Source organism: Zalophus californianus, chromosome 2 (assembly GCF_009762305.2).
Source record: "Zalophus californianus isolate mZalCal1 chromosome 2, mZalCal1.pri.v2, whole genome shotgun sequence".
NCBI classification, from domain to species: domain Eukaryota; kingdom Metazoa; phylum Chordata; class Mammalia; order Carnivora; family Otariidae; genus Zalophus; species Zalophus californianus.
The window spans coordinates 55915192-55937042 of NC_045596.1; the positions used below are offsets into that span (position 1 = coordinate 55915192).

A 21851-nucleotide genomic window follows, 5' to 3' on the forward strand; every position below is an offset into this window, starting at 1 on the left:
CAATAACATAAAGCAGGATGGCTGTTTCTGGGGAAAATAGCATCTCAGCACCCATATCCATAACCACCCACCGGTAGAAGTCTGATTCCATTGCTATTCCCCACTATCAGGGAAACTCCAAAGCAACTCAAAGTCTTGAATCCTTCTTCCCATCCACTGGAAGATCTAAACCATTCTTTGCCTCTAATCCGGCTGCATACATGCAAAACACTAAGAATGAGTTTAGTGCCTCTGCAGATGAGAGCAACATTGCCATATCAAATGCAAACAACCTCTTTGGAACTTAGACTACTACTCGTGAGGAAGAAGCAAGACCAGAGAGTATATCCTTTACTGGTACTACCACCCTTACAAAAGAAGGCAATACAGCCACGATTGATGCCACAGACATTCTAGATTACACAACTCTGGCTGATGTTCCTGACATGGAGGATGAAACTATAATTATAATTGACACTACCTACCTGGAAAGATATGGCAAAACCATGAGCAATGCTCCAGATAGTCCACAGAAAGACAATTCTACTGTAATTGATGCCACAGACAAGAAGAATCACCATAGAACTACAGTTAATTCTCGAACACCTAGGATTTCCTTTGCAAAAAATACCAATGACTTTGGATCTTTTCCTATTCTGAGTACTTACAACAAGGCTGATACCAAATCTAGCATGACTGCCACTGATGTTGATGAAGCCACTTCCAGTATCAATTCCACTACAAATTCTTTCCTTAATTACAGAATGTATAAGAAAAGCAATAATGTTATTATTAATTTTAATGATACCAAGGCAATGTTAGATGTGCTAAAAATACGAAGCATGCAGGGGACTTAATTATTTCCAAAACAAATGGCATCACTTCTACAAAGCATTATGCTAACCCCAACACCACAGTGCCAACACCTAACACTAACATTAACTTTAAGATAACTTGGCCTTCAAAGAAAGATACAATAGAAGGCAGACATCCTATACAGATGGAAAACACCATGACATCTAACAATAACAATATTGCTGAAGCAACTGGATTTAAACTTGATGATTCAGTAATTGAGTTCCATTCTAATATTCCCGCCAGCGTATATCTTAAACCTGATAGGAATTATTTTAAGTATGGGAGCAATGATGAAATTGAGGAGGTCATTCCTGTGGTCCAACAAATTGCAAATATGGACCAAGATGATGTAGTTATAGAGGAAGTCATCCTTCTTCACCCAGACACTTCCACAACAGAAATTAGAAGAAAAGTTTGCTCTCTTAACCCTGATGCAGATTATGCCCAAACAGCAGAAAACAAAATCATCCTCCTTTCTGAAATCCCTGATATGCTCAATCCCCTATCCAAAAACAAAATAAAGCCCTTTACAATAGATGGCAAAAACCTCATTAAAAACGGAGGTGACCATAGAACCCCCACCACGACTACTGCAAATGATGCCAAAGCCCAAATGGATGTTGAAAGAGCTAGTGTGTCTAAAACGGCCAATTTCCAGAGCAATATCACTCCTTTCATCACTCACCTTGGAACTGCTGGGACTGCCTATTTTAGTGAAGACAGTGTAGCTGACATGACCTCAGTTTCAAAGCTCAGGATGACTCCTTCAGATAAATGGATGGACTCTGTGGATGAAACCATTAGTCTCTCTAATAATAACCATGCCAGTAGTGGTACAGGTCCCAAACCTGAAATAGACTTTCCTATGAACAAAGGATACACTCTTCTGTCAGTAGCTCAGTCATCTACCCTAATACCCAAAGCCCAAAACAATCAAGCTCAAAACTCCCTGCTAATTAAAAGTGATTCCTTGACTGATGCTTGGATATCAGATCCTGTGGCTAAAAATCCTCATTTCATTAATTATGCCATTATACAAAAATGGAAAATTAATAAAGTATCAGTAAATCCTTCGAACATTCCATTGGAGTCTACTTTCTTTACTCCTGATTTCACCTCTCCCACTGCTGAATACAGTACAGGTAAGGGAACCACAAACATGACTGACAACTCTGAACTGATGATTAATAAGGCCACCATACCAGAAGGAAGGCCCACTATAGCCTTTAACTCCTTGCCTGCAAAAACAGCTGGTATTCTTACACAAAAACAAAGATTTGGAAGTTTGATAGATAAAGAAAGGACTAATGAGGAAGAATCAACTCCCTATATGGAAGTAAAATTTGCAGTGGGAGAAGATGGTATTTTTCAGATAAAAGAAGACCTTCTACCTGCACAACTAAGCAGTGGCTTTGAAAGTAATGGATTTGCATCTGTGGATAGCACAAAATCTGTTTCCAAATTAAGTAGTAGTACACCTACTGCTGAAGTAACAGTAAGGGACAGAGACCTTACCACTCCTGGGGAAGAAAATGATATTCTATATGATGCCACTAAACCCACAAATGGCAAAATACATTTTAAGACTATAGTCACTAAAGCAACAGTTAATGGTCTGGGCAAAAGTGTAGCTGTGAAACAGAATGTGGAAGCAGCAGATGGCACAGAATTCCTTCCACCAAGCAATTCTGACCCCCAAAGTAGAAAGGATCACCCTAAACTCTCTAATTCATACTACCATGTAATCACTGATAATCCACTTACTATCACCAAAGAGAAACCAAATGTTGCTCGGAACACCATGCAACATAAACTGTCATTCTTCACAATGGACAATGCAGACCTTACTGATTATAGAAATGACTATCAAACCCTTGCTGCCATCATGTCAAGCAATGATAAGAGACTGATCAATAAAGGCAAAATGGCTGGGATGGAAAAAATAAATATCCCTCCTGGCAGTCCTGCTATAGTTAATGATATTTCCAAAGAGGATAAAAATACTGATGCTGTAACAGACTTGGCTTCAACAGCTTTCACCTCGCCAATAAGGAAAGGCATTCTGATCATGAATGAAGTTAATACTCTTAATAAGAAACCTAACAAACTAGGAGATGACTTTACCATTTCCAGAGGAGATCCCATTGTGTCTACAGATGATGAAATGCTATTAGTAGCTGATTCCTCTGCTTTAATGCAGTCTGTTGACCCTTTCAATAATCCTCATGCAACAAACCCTATAAAAAAGATCTTTTTGGCAGATATTATAATACCAAAAACTTTTCATAGTAAGTCTATCCCAGCAGCTTTGACAGTAGCTGTCACTGCTGCTTCTCAAGAAGACACTGACACTGTGCTTTATGGAACACAATATGAATCTAAGCGCCCTTTCAAGGAAGATATAATAGTGAACTCTGAAGCATATCCCCAAAAAGACACAGGCATTATGGCAAAGGAAGACAGACTTAAAGAAGAAAATGTGAGGGATAATATTTATGTTACACCTATTGCAGGTGATAATGTTCCGACAGGCAACAACTTGAGAGTTAAACATTATTCTCTTCACTCTGATGTATATAATTCCACCAGATTCAAAGGAACAAGTAAAACCATAGCTGACCAACTTGAATTTGAGAATCCTGCATCATCCTATATGACTGAAGTCTCAAAACCTCTACTTAGAAAATTTACTCCAGAGTTCCAAGGAAAAGTGATAGTGAGAAACAGTAATAGTGATGCTGAACATGACCCATTCTTTGGTGGTGATATTCTTCATCCCATGATGAAAGAAAATGTCCCAAAAGGTTCTATCTTTTCCCCTGAAAGAAGATCTACCTTTATAACACCAAATTTTAGAATTCCAATGAAAGATAATACAAACCCTGCTCCAGAAGGCACTGTGTTATTAGGTAAAGGAACTTCCCACACAAATTATGCATCCTATACTGTTGAGCAAAGTGATTCAGGAACAGAAAAAGATCAAACTGCTACAGATAGCACAACAAATTCTCACATAGGCATTATACCTGTGACCTTCTCCATTCCTATCTCCTCTGAAGACACAAATGTGAAAAATTACTCCCATACATCTGAAACAGGTACTCCTCTATCACTAGGATATACAAATACATTAAGAGATGCTTCCAATATTCTTAGGCCTGAGACTACTCTGGCAAAGGAAAATAATCTAGATACTATGAACCTGATCATCAGTGAACCTGATAAAAGTGATTCTGAATGTTTCAAATAAGCATTCCTTTGAACTAGAGAAGGAAGAAACCAGTTCTGTTAAAAAACCTATTCCATTTATTTATGGACCAAATGGACTTGTATCTCATTCAACATCCCCTAAAGGTGGGGCCTCAAAGAGTCTTCTGATAGAATAACTCACCCTGAGTTTAAAACTAGAGAAAAAATCAAGCTATTATTCTCAATGAAGAAAATTCTGACTCTGATATTGTTGCCACTTCTTTCAAAGATTATACCAAAAACTTCAACACTCAACATCTGAAAACCATAGCACCCTCCCTAACGGATGCTACAGAGACTTTTTCCTCTTAATTTCTAGAAAGATCATCTGTGGGGGAGGAAACTCTAAGTGAAGATGAGGCCATCATCATTCTCCCTGAAATTTCTGATTTTGGAAATAAAAAAATCAAGTATTTCTTTGTACCATACACAGAAACAATTGCTACCATGGGAGAGAACACTTTTGGCACTGTGCCCACTGATCATGCTGAAATCACTACACCCATAAAAAGTCAAGGTTATCCCTATAGGAAAGGCATTTCATCCAATGTTGGTAACACAAGTGCCCCAGAGTTGGTAGATACCATCAAATCAGAAAAATCAAAAGTCAATGAAAATAAACTGGACTTAGCTGAAGTGATGCCTACACAGGATCACATGTACCTCTTGGCTCAGGATATTGCCTCCGAAGCTAAGAATATCTCCTATGTTGGTGAAGTTACTAAAGGTATAATCAAAAAAGCCTCAACAGCTTCTCTTAATCCTGTTAGTGCCACCAAAATGCCAACAAATGTTACCACCATTTCGCCTAATGCACCTGCCCTTGACTCTAAGGAGAGCAATAAAAATGGTGACTCTACCGTACCTAAGATAGATGATGTCCTATCCATAAAATTAAAACCTTTATTAATTCCTAATCAGAAAAAAACCAGAATTGCAGATGCTCTTAGTCAAAATGATGATTCTTTATCTAATAAATTGGTGACCTTAGAGCCACTAGGTGAGCACTCTATTATCATTGACCAAAACTGGGAAATCACCAAGGTGCAAAGTAACCCTCAGCCCCTCTCCGCGGTCTCCTCAGTTCCTCTGGAGGATCCTACTATTTTTTCATATATAAGTGTAGTGTAGTGTATATATATATATAGTGTAGCCACTATAAGTGTAGCCACTGACATACCTACCACTAGAAATGGGGGCATTTATGATAAAACTGGCACAATGGCCTTTGCACCAAACACAGTTCTTCAACCTGCAATCCACAAAAAAGAGCAGATAAGTAAAAGTTCTGACTATGCTGTAAATCACCATATAAATAAAGCAGTTATCAATCCATCTGCTAAAGAAATCACTACCTCGGGAACTGGGACGAATGCTTTCCTGGGTAAAGGTAAGGCTATTGTGGAGGATGAATCCTATATTTCTGAAGCCAAAATTCCAGTAATCTTAAGAGAGGTAAATTCAGTGAACATTAATCCTTTCATTCTTAAGCCTTATGTTGCTTCTGCTGAACAGAAAGCACCTGGAACTTTAAAAGAAACTTTTTACCCTGATTCCACAATGAGCATGACAAAGCTGAGAAACGCCAGGGCTGAGGGCTCATTTTCTCTTGGTAATAACTTAAAGAGGTCTATCACAAACTCTTATAATAAATCATATCCACCCGTGAAACCAACTCTTCCTCCTACTGATTTTGTTGGTGATTTTATTAACATCAATAATCCTGAATTTGATCCAGTGCTTGCTGTAGGAGAGGGCAACATAAAAATGACTGATGAGTCTATTATAGCTAGAGATATCATTGTTCTACCTGACAAAGATATCATTTCACCTGACAATATTATCTTTATTGATGACATGAGGAACATTATAAATGAAAAAAGGCATGTAGATTCTACAGGAAATGATAATGCTGCTCATGAAGTAATTCTTTTTACAAAGGACTTTTCAGCAGAGTCAGATGTGGTTTTTCTGGCAGAGGAAAACAATCTAAATGATATGAATCTAATGACCACTGGGCTTGATGACAATACTTTTAAATATGTATCAGAGAAAAAATACCTTTTATGTTGGAGAAAAAGGAAAGAGCCCCACAACAAAAACATCTCCCTCTGTTCAAGGGCTGCATAGACATGGATCTCATGCTCCTTTCCCCACTGCACATGTCACTGAGAGTCTCCTGAATGAAAATCCTGTAGAACCCAAAACTAAACAAAAATACCAAATGTTGATCTCCAGAAAAGGAAACCCTGATTCTGACAAAGATGGCACCTTTCTCAAAGATTATACTGCCAAGTTCAAAAGCAAGTCAACTAGAACCATGACTCACTTACCCACAGATGGAAACAGAAGTCTCCCCTGAGTTTCCAGATGATTTATCTCTAGAAAAGGACACCCTAAATGGACATGACAACATCATCACTCTTTCAGAAGGCAAATGGATTGAGTATATCAATGCTCCAGACCCAGAATCAATGGAACTGATGGGAGACAACAAGATGTTCCCAGATGAAATCACTGATCTCACCATGAGCACAACTCCCATAACAAAAGCCAGCTCTACAGGAAATACATCACATTCGCTGCTCCATACTACCAAAGGGAACCTGAGATGTCACCCAAAGCAGAATATAATCAAGATAAACATTTTAAGGCAGAGAGCTATCATTCACAGAATGCCATTTCTCCTTCAACTACATTCAATGTCAGACCTCATATTAATGAACTTCCCTTTGTTGATGAAAATTCTGGGAATTAAAAAAATAGGGCTTCAATGTCTTCTTCACCAATGAGGACAACTCACACTGTTATTGATACCACTGCTCTTTCCCTTGAGAACTGTTATGAAGGGGGAGATTCTCTGCAACCTGATAAAGATAGCGTTAGGTCTAAAGAATTCCCATCTCTACTAACATCTGAAAGGATCGTGCTTATGCCTAAAGTCTTAACCAAGGATTCTGTTCTAATGAGTGATTACTCCTTGACTCACCCCTCAAAGTTATTATCAATAGCATCAGAGACAGGAATGGTATACCTTGACTTCATTCATGGAAATGACATTTCAGATAATCAGGACATTAAAATTCAAACAGATTTTCAGCCCCACCTCTTGGACTCAAATATTCCTTCTAATGAGTCAGTAACTTTTACCAGGAATTCCACATAGGATGAGGCTGATTCAGTACCCACTGCAGAGAGAGAAACTATTAACATTTCTGAAGTTAACACAGATGCTCAACCTCTGGGTACAATGATGAAAGGGCTTTTGACCACAGAAATAAGCCCCTTCTCTTCTGAAATTAAAAAAATGGCTGAACTCTCTGCTGAAGAAGACAAAGCTACTAAATTTGATTTAAATCGCATTACAGATGCAACAGTTCTCATTCCAACTCTGGAAAAAACACTTCCCTCAATCCCTGAGCCCAGTGCTCTCTCCAAGACCAGTAACAAGGAGGAGAAATGCATTTCTGAAGCAGGAAATTTTGTTTCAGGAGATTCAAGGATGTTGGAAGATAATCTTTTCTTTGGTAAATTTAATATTTCTACTAGGCCTCAAGTTCCTCCCAATTTAAAAAGAATCCTTTCAGCTGATTCCATCATGTCTCTGGAAAAGACTTTAAAGCCTAAGTATAAAAACTCTGCTCCTCCTGAAGAAGATGCAGGCACAGCAGGTTTGCTTCATAGTGCTCCCACTGGATCCGACGTGCTACTACAGAAATCAATTCTTTCTCCTGATTTCACAACGTCTGTGAGTTCATCTAAATATTCTGAACTTGATCCAGTTGTCAAAATGAAAAAAGATACCACAACAAACACTTATAATAATATTCCATTTGAGGAAAGAAATACTCTATCACACAAAGCCATCACCTCACCAAGTACCAATACTTCAACAAAAGGCATGGTGAACACTATTTTTAATAAAATATTTGTGCACAGAGATTCTCTAGGGAAAGATATAATCACTGAATATGAAATAGTTCCTATTACAGAAAATATTTCAGACATTACTTTAGATGGTGAAAATATTTCAAATATTGAAGATGTGATAAGCATTGTACCTGACGACAGAGCTTTTAACTATGCCACAAATGAGTATGTCCTAGAACCACAGAAAGAAAAATACAATACTATTATTAACAAAACTACTCTCATTTATGACTCCAAAATAGTTGGGTCTCATCAATTCTACTCCAGTGCTGCTACCTCTGAACATTTATCTCGAGGAACCCCAGCTGAGATTAAAACTAAAGAAATACTGCAAAATTTGGTATCTAGAAAGGAGCATGCCAGTTCTGACCTTGATGCTATTGTTCTCAAAAGTTCTACTGCCAATTCAAATTCTCAGTCTCCCAGATCTGTGACTCATCCCTTAACTCACACAAGTGAGAGTATTCACAAGTTTCTAGGTAAAACAACCTTGGAAAGGGACACTTTACAAGGAGATGACACCATCAGTATTTCCCCTGAAGACAAAATGATAGAACACACCCTTGTTCCAGACCCAGAAATAACAGTAAACATGGCAGAGGGAAGGATTTTCCCAGATGAACCCATGCATCCCATTGTTATCACCTCTCCATTAAAAAATAAGAATCGATTCTTCAAAAAAGTCATTTCATCTGCCATATATAACACTGATACCCAAGGTAAAGCAGAAAATATATTATCCCAAGCAGACAATATTAAAGGTAAAACTAATAGGGCAGAGATGCAACAGTCATGGGATAGCATTATTCTTTTGGCTGAGTTCAATGTCATCCCTAAGGGCAAACTTTCTTTCATCAATGAAGATACTGAAATTTTAAACAAAAGGGCTTCAATCTCTTCTTTACCTAGGAATACAGTTAACCCTCTGGAGAAAACCACTACTCCCTCCACTGAGAGTAGTTATGAAAGAGGTGATTCTGTGCTTCCAGAAGACAATATTAGGTCCAGGGGATTCCTACCTCTACAAATCCCAGAAAAGGCCATGTTCATTCCCAATGTCTCAACTGAAAATCTTGAAATCTCTAACCCAGTGACAAATACCTCCTTGGCTAATTCTTCAATTGCATTGTCAAACACATTTAAGACAATGATTGAATACTCTAATTCTATTAATGATGGTGATAGTCCCATTAAAAATAAAACAGACCTCAAGCCTCACTCCTTGATCTCAACAAAACTTCCCATTGGTTCTACTACTTTTTCAGACAATCCCACAAATAATGAGTTTGAGTCACTGTCCTCAGCAAATAGAGAAACTACTGACAGCTCTAAAACTGAGACAGATAAATTATATTCAGAACCTCAGAGAACAATCATGAAAGCCTTCTCTCCTACAAAAGTCTCTCAACACAGGGTCCCTGAAGAAAGAAAAAGAGCTAATTTTCCTGATCAAGAAGATCCAGCTGCTAAATCTGATTTAAGTCACATTACAAATGCAACCATTCTCAGAAATGCAAACATTCTCAATCCAGCTATGAAGAAAATCCTTCCCTCAGTAACTGAGCTTAATACTCTGTCCAAGAGTGACAACAATGTGGAAGGGGAAGTACACATTTCTAAAGCAGGCAATTTTTTTCCAAAAGATGCAAGTACACTGAAATATAATTTCTTCACTGTTAAGTTTGATGCTGCTTCTACTAAACCTCAAGCACCCCCCAATTTAAAAGGAGACTTTTCAGTTGGTTCCACATTAACTCTTCCAGAAGTATCTAGGTCTAATGATCAACGCTCTTCTCCTGAAGTTGCTACTGGAGAAAGGACCATCACAAACACTCCCATTGGGACATATGGCCTGGCACCATGGAAATCAACTCTCCTTCCTTCTGATTTCACAACATTCATGAGTTCATCCAAGTATTCTGAACTTGATCCAGGTATCAAAATGAAAAAAGACACCAAAACAAAGACTAATAATAATATTCCACCTGGAGAAAGAAATACTCCATCTGACAAAATTATTACTTTACCTACTATCATTCTTTTTAAAAAAGGCATGAAAAACCCTATTAATACTATTAATAACAATAAATTTGGAGATGAGACTTTTATAGGAAAAGATATATCCACTAAGTAGACCCTTTTACAGAAGACATTTCAGAAGAGGTACATGACACCCTTTTGGCAGGGGAAAATAATCCAAATGATGAGGATATAGTAACTATTACACCTGTTGACAGGTCCCTTGACTATGTTGCAGATAACTATGTCTTTGAACTAGTGAGGAAAAGAAATGGTGCCCTTAGGAGAAAGACCACACTCAGTAATGACTCCAATGTATTTAAGTCTCATTCACTCCATGCCAGTGCTGCAGTCTCTGAACATGCATCCCAAAGATCTCCAACTGATATCAAAACTACCAAAAAACACCAGAGCTTTATTCCCAAAGACAAAAATCTTAATTCTTATGATGTTCACAAAAGTTCTTCTGACAATTTTAATACGAAGTTTCCCAGATCCATGATTTATTCTCTAACTGATTCAAGTTGGATTTTTTTACCTGAATTTCTAGATGAAACAATTGTGGAAAATAGTTTTCCAGTTGGTGATAACACCATCATCATTCTCCCTAAAGGCAAAAGAATGGAGTCTCCATTTGTTCCAGATCCAGAACTAATGATAAGAAAGGGAGAGAGCAAGATATTCACAAGTGATTCCATCAATCCTGCTGTGATCATCTATCCTAAAGAATATAAAGACCAATTCAGAAGGAAAGACGTTTCATTTGCTTTGTATAATCATGATGCCCCAAATGAAGCAAAAACCACCATATCAGCCAAATTCAATGCAAATAAACATAAACCAAACTTGGCAGACATGCCCCATTCACAGAACAACATTATTCCTTTGGCTGATTATCTTCCCATTATTGGTAAAAAAAATACTGAGAAAGCAAACAGAACTCCAATCTTTTCTTCATCTATGAATAAGGCAGCCAGCCCTGTGGCTGATTCCATTGTTCTTTCCGCTGAAGACAGTTATGAAGGAGGTGATTCTATGTTACCTGGAGAAGATGTGAAATCTAGGGGATTCTCATCTCTATAAACATCTGCCATGCTTAGTCCTAATTCCTTGCCTGAAAATCCTGAAACCTCTGGCCTAATAACAGATAAATCCTTATCTGAATCTGTAATAAATAGGTCAGAAATGTTAGAAAGAGCAACTGAATATGCTGATGCCATTAATGGTGGTGATGTTTCAGAGAGACAGGTCATAATAAGTCAAGCTGACATTCCTTCCTATCCACTGGCCCAGAATATTTCCCCAACTGGATCAACTACTTTTTCAGATAGTACCACAGATGGTGAAGTTGATTCATTTTTCTCTCTGAAGAGAGATACTCCTGAGAACTATAAAACTAAGACTGACAAAATATATTTCATATCTCAAAGACCAATGATGAAAGCCTCATCCCTTAGAGAAGACTCTCAAGATAGTGTCTATGAAAGAAGGAAAATAGCTTATCTTCTTGATCAAGAAGATCCAGCGGCTAAACTGGAATTACATAATTTTACAAATACAACAGTTTTCATCCCAGCTATGAGGAAAATCCTTCCATCAGGAACTGAACCCAATCCCCTCTCCAAGAGGGACAGCAATATGGAAGACTCTTTCACTGTTAAATTTAATGGTACTTCCTACAAGCCTCAAACACCTCCCAATTTAAAAGGAATCTTTTTAGCTAATTCCACATTAATTCTTCCAGAAGATGTTAGGCCTACCTCTCATGATAAAGTCACTAAGACAGGAGGGTCCATCACAAATCCTCCAGCGAGACTAGATAGCCTACAATGGAGGTCAACTTTTTCTCCTTCTGATTTCACAACATCCATGGGGACTTCCAAATATTCTGAACTTGTTCCAGTTACTAGTATGGGAAAAGATATGACCAAAGAGACTGATTATAACATTCCACATGAGAAAATAATTATTCCATCTGATAAAGCTATCATTTCACCTATTATTACCTCTGAAAAAGACATGGCAAGTAATTTACAAGGCAATATATCTGAGCAGAAAGATTTCATGGAGAGAGGGACATCAGCTGAATATGGAATCACTTATTTTACAGAAGACATTTCAGAAAGAGTGGATGACATTTCTTCTGCAGGCAAAATCACTCCAGCATATATGGACCATACAACTATGACATCTGATGACAGTGGTTCTGAATATGTCTCAGATATGCATGCCTTTGAATGAGAAGATAGAGCAAATAATTCCCTGATAAAAATGGGTATACTCATATATGGCCCCAAGACACATGTGTCTCATGCACCATATACCACAGTTGCTGCTTCAGACAGTTTATCTAAAACAATATCTCCAGGGCTGAAAGCTAAAGAAAATTACCAACCTATGATTCCTAGACAGGAAAATAGCACTGACACTGACGCCATTGCTCTCAAGAATTCATTCCAATGCCAATGTCAATACCAAAGCTCACAGACCTAAAACTCACTTCCTAATTGATGCAAGTATAAACTTTCCTTCTAGTTTTTCTGACAAAACACCTGCAGGAAAAAGCACCATAAATAGTGATGATGACGCCGTAATTCCCTCTGAAGGCTTTGACTTAGAAAATAAAATAACTGAGCATTCCCTTTCTCCAGACATGAAACCTGTAGTTGACAGCAAGACATTCACAACTGATACTACTAATCATGCTTTTAAAAATAGTGATAATTTTCTCAGGAGAAATACTTCACCTACCATTTATAAGACATTTACACTCAGGAAAGCAGACACTACCACATCCAGTATATCTGATTTTACTGAAGATCAAATGGGTATAGCGACAATATCTGATTCAAGGTTTAGTAATTTTCCCTTAGCTCAGCTTTCCAGTGATGACATCTCCAATGTGAAAGAAAACACAGAAGATGCAATCAACACAGCGCTTACATTAGTTTATCCTTTGAAAAATATGTCAGCCAACATTCCATATGCTCCTGCTATTTCTACTAAGAACAAAAATAACATTGGTCATTATAGTCTTCCATCATCAGAGAGTGTCAGGTCTCTAAGACTTGCATCTATGGGACTACCTGAAATTTTCATCCTAACTTCTAAAGATCCTACTAAAGAAACTGCAGCTGTCAAACTTATAAAAGGCACATATATTACCCAATAGTGTTAATATCGGCAGCATCAGAGCCTGTGTCTATAGACTCACCTTACTTCAATAAAGGCATTGCCTCAGAAGGACAAAACACTAGAAGTCAAAGAGTCCCAAAGACTTTCCCTTTGGTTTATACTGTTCTCCAAGCTGATTCCACAGGTTCTTCAGACAATATGGCTAATATCAAAGCGAACACAACTGCTACTACTGTCACCAGAAGCAAAATTTTTGATATTGATGCCTTTGGTGATCAAAATTCAGAACCCAAGAAAACAACCACCAAGTTTTCTACTCTTTCTTCTAATGAATATAGTAAACCAAATTTCTATTACACAAGGGAAATAACTAAAGCTTCTGCAGTGAAAGACACAGCTGAAGTGAATCACCTTACAGATGTAAATAGAACAACAGGAAATGATCCAGTTATTCAGGTGGAAAGAAACTCCCTAAAAGATGCTGACCTAAAGCCTTATCTTGTAAATAAAAATGTCATTGCTGATAATAAGTCAGGGAATAAGGATGATGACATTGTCCCTGTAGCAGCTTACTCAAGCTTTCACAAGCCAAAGGATTCCCTCTCAGATGGCTATGTTCCTCAGGAAACTTACTTCATTACTGGGAACTCAAATTTGCTCACAGAAGTGATCAACATTATTCCTACCAATGAAAAATCTTTATCTTACACAGAGATCATTTCCATGGTAGAGGAAAATCCTCAGTTGGAATTTAATTAGCTAATTTCAGAGCAACAAATACTGAATTTCAAACTTCAGAAAGCACAAATGATACCCAAGAAATCACTGTCGAGAAAAAAAAAAATATTATCTAGGTTTCAAGAAATTTGTATTGTACCATAAGCTAAAGGAAATACTTTCCTTAGGGCTGATATTCTTCAGTCACATACAGAAACAATTATTCTAAAGGACATCCCTGAGAAGCCTACAAACTACAAAGCAGACGTGAGTGTCTTAACTGACCCTGCTATAATATATGCCATTTTCCTTGGAAACAAAAAAATAGTGACACCACAGGCTAATGCATCCTTCAATTACAATTTCCTTACTCATGGACCCAACACTCCAATCACTGGAGGGGAAGAGGACAAACATGTGGATGTTGTCATAATTAAATCTCAAGATGTAATTGCTCCTCTCACCTCCCTCCCTGTATCTGAAGCTGGGAATTCTCTCAGGAATGAAGATACTGAACCTGAAACCTCCTCAGCAAACACATTCCAATAGTGAGTATAATCACTGCACCTAGGATTAACTCTATTTTCTCCAATAAATAAATAAATAAAATTTGAAGATATATAGTCTCTTTCTAAAGTAGGAATTCTAGTGTCCATAGAAGACACCACTTACCTCAATTGATTCTTTTAAAATCGCACATGACATTTCATCTGATAAACCTCAAGATATTCTCCATACAAAGACAGTCTTAAGGGTGGGCATCACTATGACATCAGCATTTTCGAAGTCTGTATCTGAGGACTCTTCCTAGTCAAGTATCCATGAAAATCATAAATTGCCAAATAACCTTCCTGAGGCCTTATTGAGAAGTCTCCTTTTGTTAACAGCTTCCCCTTTTTCACTTAAAAAAAAAAACAAACATTTTTTTCATCGTGGATCTTAAGAATTTGCTACTTAAACATAAACTTGATGCTTTCCTGAGAAAAGACAGTTTCCATTAGAGTAATAGACACTACAACAATAAAGGAAACAACTACTTAGATAAAATGAAACTCACCTATAGAATCTGATCCTCTGTCCTTAAGTCAGCTAATATCTTTGGTTGTAATGATCTACTGGTCAATTAAGAGTTTCCCGTGTTCCCTGGAGCAAATGACTCCAGTTCCATCCTCAAAATTGCTAGAATTCCAGCAGTCCCACCAGGATTTTCACCATATGCTTCCTGCTCTTTGATGGATGATACACACTCCCAATGTGAGGTGTCCTTTTTGAGGTCAATGGTTCAAAAAAAAAAAAAAAAGATAATGGTAATAATATCCTCTAAAGGAAAGAAAAGACTTACTATGCTATAATCAATGTGATCCCACCTCACAGCTATTATTACTAGAAACAGAGTTTGGTGTGAGCACAACAGTAATCCCTGAAATTAAAAACTATTTGAGAAATTAGTATCTATGAAGATGATATCATATCACCTGACATTTCTTTTTTTTATTTATTCATTTGAGAGAGACAGAGAGAGAGCATCAGCTGGGAGAGGGGCAGAGGGAGAAGCAGATTCCCCGCTGAGCAGGGAGTCCAACATGGGGCTCGATCCCAGGACCTTGGGATCATGACCTGAGCTGAAGGCAGACGTCTCACTGATTTGAGCCCCCCAGGTGCCTCTCACCTAACATTTCTAACCAGAAATTAAATGCTCATAAAAACGAATATTTTGCTCCTTATTCTAATTCTATTCAATATAACATATACCAAGTACTCCAAGCTGACTTCTAGCAATTATACAGCTAACACTTCCACCTTTTTTATCCCTTTTTGTACACAAAAAAGAATTCCCCCCAAAAGGACACCAAGTCTTCTGTTTATAGCATGCCTTATCCTGAATTAAGTCTCACAAACTCTAGATGATGAGGAAAAAATGTAGGGGTTAAAAAACCTCCCGTTGAGTTAGGCAACCAAGAGAATGGATTTACGTCGTGATTTCCTTTACTGCCACTGGAAATGATTTAGAAATAACCTGTGCTTGTCACTAACTTAAGACTTTCCTCCCTGTCCCTGATACTGACAGCATTTCCCATGTCAATAAACATTTTGGGACCCTCATAGTGACATCTCCTTGAAGCAAAAATATTTCTGGAGAAGCTGTGCATATCTTTAAAATGAAAAATGCCCATCTTAAACCTATCATAATTCTACAGAGAATGGTGATATATCTATACCAGGTCAATCAATTTAAAAAAGACACTGTAAACTTGGAGGTTGAGTCCATATCTAATGAAGAAAAGCATTTGCCCTTGGGATGGAAATCATTGCTCTGGCTGATGCTGCTGCCCTTTTTCAGGTTTAGTTGTGTCTGAGTATGAAAATTCTTTCTTCTAATGACACTGGGCAAATATTAACACCAGGCTACAATCTCCTTTCATCTAAGTAGCTAAACATTAAGAATGATAACAAAATGATGATGGCTGGTATAACTAATATAATTATAGAAAACACTCCCTCTGAAATTGAGGATATAATTCTTAAGGTTAATACAGTTATTCCATACTTCAATTTTGTTTCTGGGTGAATTCTGACATATAATGCCAACTCCCTGGCATTCGGTTGAACTAACACTCTCTACAGAAAAATATTCCTAAAGAAATTAAATCTACAAAACCTGACACTCTCATTGTTAAGCATGTTAATTCAAGAAAAAGTAAGAATTGCAATGAAGATGCTAACTACAAAAACCCTAAAAGGCCAGTAACTTGTTATCCTTACTGAAAAAGTAAGAATTCACTCTCTGAAGAAGAAAACTAACAGAAATCCTTGCTACCTAATTACCTTCTGTAGCTACCTTCATTGCCAAAGCTGCCATTGTTTTTTATACACTTAAATACCATAAGTCTCAAGAGAAGACACTTCACCTCAAAAAGACATTTTTAACTTACTTGAAAGACAGACAACTTGAAGCTAATGCTGATAATCTCATGACTCCCGGAGTTTTCCCCACTGACACTAAACCCACAAAGTACCTGGCTGACACTGCTATGTCTGTTTCAAGTGACCCTAGCTCCATAATGGAAGGTAGATCCCTTATAAAGAAAAACACGATAAATCCAGCTGTGAATGTTGATTTCATGATCAGAGAGGATCCTATTGTCTTTTCATCTAATATCAATACTTTTGAAACTAGATGCCCAATCAGAGCACAGAAACAACCTTCAAGGAGAGCCACTGCCATTGGCCCTATGGTTGATGCAACAATCACCATGATGACCAATGCTTCAATCACTATAATGAACATAACTCTCCTGCCTAGGGATACCACTGGGCCCAGGGAAAGACCGGTGAGTGTGCATGGTGCCATTTTGTCCCATGGCTGAAGATGGTTTGCCAAAAATTTATTCTCATCCTCCAACAGAAAGCAGTAAAACAACTGAAGCAACCATTTTCTTTGGGGCTGACAACACTATTCCTAAATCAGAAACAACCATCACTTCAGAAGGAGAGCACATTACTTCAATAAATGACTATACACTAGAAAGTGATTTTTCAACAACAGCCAACAAGCTTACATCTCCAAAGGAAAAAGTAAAATCAGAAGATGATGTTGAGTCCCATATTATTAAGTCATCAACCCATCTGGAGAAAGAAATTACTACTCTGACAGGCGCAACAAACACCATGGCTAATGACTCTATTACCGAAAATTTAATCCCAGTGAAAATTGGTAATATTTCATCACTAGGTGCTACTGTTTCTTTAATAGATTTTTCCACTAGCATGGCAAAAGAAGATATTCTCTTGGATACCACTGACCCAGGGAACAAAGATGTCTCAATAACTTCTGAAGTCTCTGGCACATTAAAGGAAGGCACCGCCAGCATTGCAGGCACTCCCACCCTTCCAGCTAAGAAGGATGAACCTGATGTTAACAATTACAGTTCCTCAGTTAAATCCAATGTCACTGCTGATGAGGCCGTCCAGATCACCAACTCGTCTGTACCTGAGGCTGAAATCTCTCCTGCTACTGAAAAAAACTTCACTATTCCAGACAAAACTGCCCTTACAGAAGAGAAAATAACTGAAACTGACTTAAGTCTTCCAGAGGATGACCCCAATGCTGTGCCTAAACTAACAGACTCAGATGAGGAAAAGTTCATCACTGTGTTTGAACTCACTACCACTGTCGAAAGAGACAAAGATAATGCAGAAGATATTCTGCTAACCGATGAAAAGTCTATGGATGAAGTCAATGTTTGGATGGAGAAAGATACCACAAATGAAGCAGAGAACGATGTTTTGCTCACTGCTGTTGAATCCAGATATGACTTTGTAGTCCCAACATCAGTAGCTAAGAATCTCACGGAAAATTCATCTGCTCTGACAAAAGAAGATCTATCTGAAAACAATACAATGGAATCTGTAATTAAGGACAGTGAGCCACTTTCAGAAACCACCCCCGATCCAGATACCCTAAACAATGAGGAAGATGCTTTTACAACTGAAATGAGTGTCTTTAAGCTACCGAAAGAAGAACCAGATGAGTTCCTGATTTCAAAGCAGCAAAACAGATGCCACAGAGAATTGAGCAACAGCCTAGACAGCTAGTTTTAACAACTAAGAAGTTTGTCCAGCAAGCAAAAAATCTTAATAAAGTAAAGAATGTGAACATTTAAGGCAAGTATTAGACTCAGAAAAATGTGGATGCTTAACAATAGAAGTCATGCAGTAGAATGTATTTATGGAAACTTAAAAATTCAGTATACAAGAGTTCCTCTAGTATCAGAAAGTTTAATTCAATTATTATCCAACTATTTACCTTAATATAAAATCTTTAATCCCAGCTTTCAGGGATCTGTAGAGAGAGAGAGCAATAAAGAAAGCTCATTTCCTGCTACATTTAATGATGTATGTCATTTTAGTTAACCCTTGATAGCAAATTTTAGTGTGAGTTGAAGAGATGAGAATTGAATTACCATATCTCAAAAAAATTGTAGTATTAAAAGTTCTGAAATGCTAATTCTAAACAGATTTTTTCATGCAACCAATGATTTTCTTCTATTAAAAAATATAGTTGCAATCCTCCTTTTAATTGCAATAGAATTAAGAGTATTCAGTAATTGTTTAGCATCCACATGTAAAAAATGTAAGAAATATTACAGAGTTCCTGGCTTATGTTGGATGCAAACTAGGCAGAGTGATATTTTATAAACATGTAAATCTGTCAAAAACAGTATTGTGTACAAACATATTAATCAATTTAACTTTCTTTCTGTAAAATTTCTTTCCTAAATTTTTGTCAATTTTTTTCAGGTCTTAAGCACTGATATCGCACTCTTCTTATGCTTTTGGTTAGCAATTCAAGGACATGAATCTTCATTCTTTCCTGACACAGACTTTTAAAATGGGTCTGTTTTCATTCTGCTGATTTTTCTTCAATAAATCTTTTCACAGCAACTGATTTACTGTGTGTAAATGTGTTTGATATTCTAGTACAGAATTCTTAAATTAGAAGAAATATAAGTACAGTTGACCCTTGAACAACATGGGGATAAGGAGAGCTGATCCCCTACCAGTCAAAAATCTACCTGTAACTTTGAGTCCCCCAAAACTAAGCCATTAATAACCTACTGTTGACTAGAATCCTTACCAATAATATAAATACTCATATTTAAACTCCAGCGCTAGGGGAATACTGCACATAGAATTCATGGCTTTTCACCATGATTCTTTAGTCTTTCAAAGTTAATTTTTTTAACTGTCTTTTTTTTTAATTTTTCCTTTTCCCTTTTTCAACCAACATCTTATCAATCCCTTTTTTAAAAAACATTTTTCTTTTTCATTTTTAGAGTCATATTCTATCCCTTCATAGTAGTTACCCTTATTTTTGCCATATATATATATATATACATATATATATATATATATATATATATATATATATATATATATAAGTTGTTCTCTCTTCAAAATTTTGAGATAGAGTTTCTTCTAACAGATCAAAATACACCCTAAATCTCTAGAGTATGGCTTTGTTCTAGTCTCCTGCCTGATCACATTCTCTCCCTTTTTTTTTAATCCTCTTCCTTCTTTTTTCAACTTCTGATCTTACCAATTCCTTTTATAAAATCTTTTATAATTTTCATCTTTACAGTGATATTTCATTCCTTCATCATATTAACCCTTATTTTTGTACATATATGTTTTTCTTTCTTTAAAATTTAGGGAAGCGCTTTCTTCTAACAGACCAAAATACACTCAAAATCTACTGTTTGGCACTGATCTATGCACCAGCCTGATCATATTTGATCACGCACCCCATGTTTATAGCAGCAATGTCCACAATAGTCAAACTGTTGGAAAGAGCCAAGATGTCCATCGACAGATGAATGGATAAAGAAGATGTGGTATATATATACAATGGAATATTATGCAGCCATCAAAAGGAATGAGATCTTGCCATTTGCAACAATGTGGATGCAACTGGAGGGTGTTATGCTGTGGGAAATAAGTCAATCAGAGAAAGACATGTATCATATGACCTCACTGATATGATGAATTCTTAATCTCAGGAAACAAACTGAGGATTGCTGGAGTGGGTGGGGGGTGGGAGGGTTGGGGTGGCTGGGTAATAGACATTGGGGAGGGTATGTGCTATGGTGAGTGCTGTGAATTGTGCAAGACTGTTGAATCACAGATCTGTACCTCTGAAATAAATAATACAACATATGTTAAGGAAAAAAAAATAAGACAGCAGAAGGGGAAGAATGAAGGGGAGGAAATCAGAGGGGGAGACAAACCATGAGAGACGATGGACTCTGAAAAACAAACAGGGTTCTAGAGGGGAAGGGGGATGGGGGATGGGTTAGCCTGGTGTTGGGTATTAAAGAGGGCACATTCTGCGTGGAGCACTGAGTGTTATACACAAACAATGAATCATGGAACACTACATCAAAAACTAATGATGCAATATATGGTGATTAACATAACAATAAAAAATTTTTAAAAAATACTTAGTTTTTAGCCTATTTTGCAACTAAGAATTTTCTTAAGAATTAGAGATCATGAAAGTAGCTAACAATTATTACAGACTTGGTTGTGTTCACATTTAGAATAACATTTGCTTTTCATGACAATCCTGTAAGGAAGAACAATATTATACCCATTTTACAGATAAAGAAACTAAGTCAGGAAATCTATGTAACATGCCCAGGCCTCATAGTTACTATATGTAGTAAAGAAGGCCTCCAACCATGAAGTCTTCCTGCAGAGCTCATGCTCTCCTAATCACTATGCTTCACTGGCTCTCACAGTTTTACAGAAGAGAATAAAAAAGGTGTTGCCAAAGGCATTCATGTGATTCTTTTACCTTTGTAAAAGAGCAACACTAAAAGTAATCTACAATCCTAGTGACATGGAATTGGTTACATTTCTGTATACCCATACAAAGCAACAGATGCATTTTTTAAAATGGTCTGTAAAAGAGCATTCATTCATTCATCTCCACACCCAATGTGGGACTTGAACTCACGACCCTAAAATCAAGAGTCACGTGCTCTACCAACTGAGCCAGCCAGGTGCCCCAAAGAGAACTTAATCACATAGGGGAAAAAGAGGAAAATCACACTAAACTCCTAAATGAAATTTACACAGTGATATGTATGACATACACATAAAAAGATAAATACATATAACAATACCTTAGAAGTCATTATTTCTAGGAAGGAAATGCAGGTGATTTTCATTCTCTATGTTTTCATTCATTTGTAAATGCGTAAGATCCAGAATATAAAGTGGACACCAAGGGGCTGAATGATTGTCAACACTATCAGCCAAAAAATTGGAGAGCCAACCTATATCTTTCTACACCTAATAAAAAATATTAGCTAGTATTTAATATTTTCCTTTGTGTCAGACACTAAGTATTTTATTCGGTTTTCAGTAATAAAATATTTATTGTCTACCTACTACGTTCC

General features: G+C 37.1%; 1 protein-coding gene across 1 annotated transcript; it reads left to right on the forward strand.

Annotated features, from left to right (window-relative positions):
- Positions 1-17168: 17168 nt before the first annotated feature.
- CABS1 (calcium binding protein, spermatid associated 1) lies at positions 17169-19336 on the forward strand. Its single transcript, XM_027599340.2, has 2 exons — positions 17169-18552; positions 19189-19336. Exon 1 carries the CDS (start codon positions 17230-17232, stop codon positions 18481-18483), a length of 1254 nt encoding a protein of 417 aa, XP_027455141.2. The 5' UTR covers positions 17169-17229; the 3' UTR covers positions 18484-18552; positions 19189-19336.
- Positions 19337-21851: the final 2515 nt, after the last annotated feature.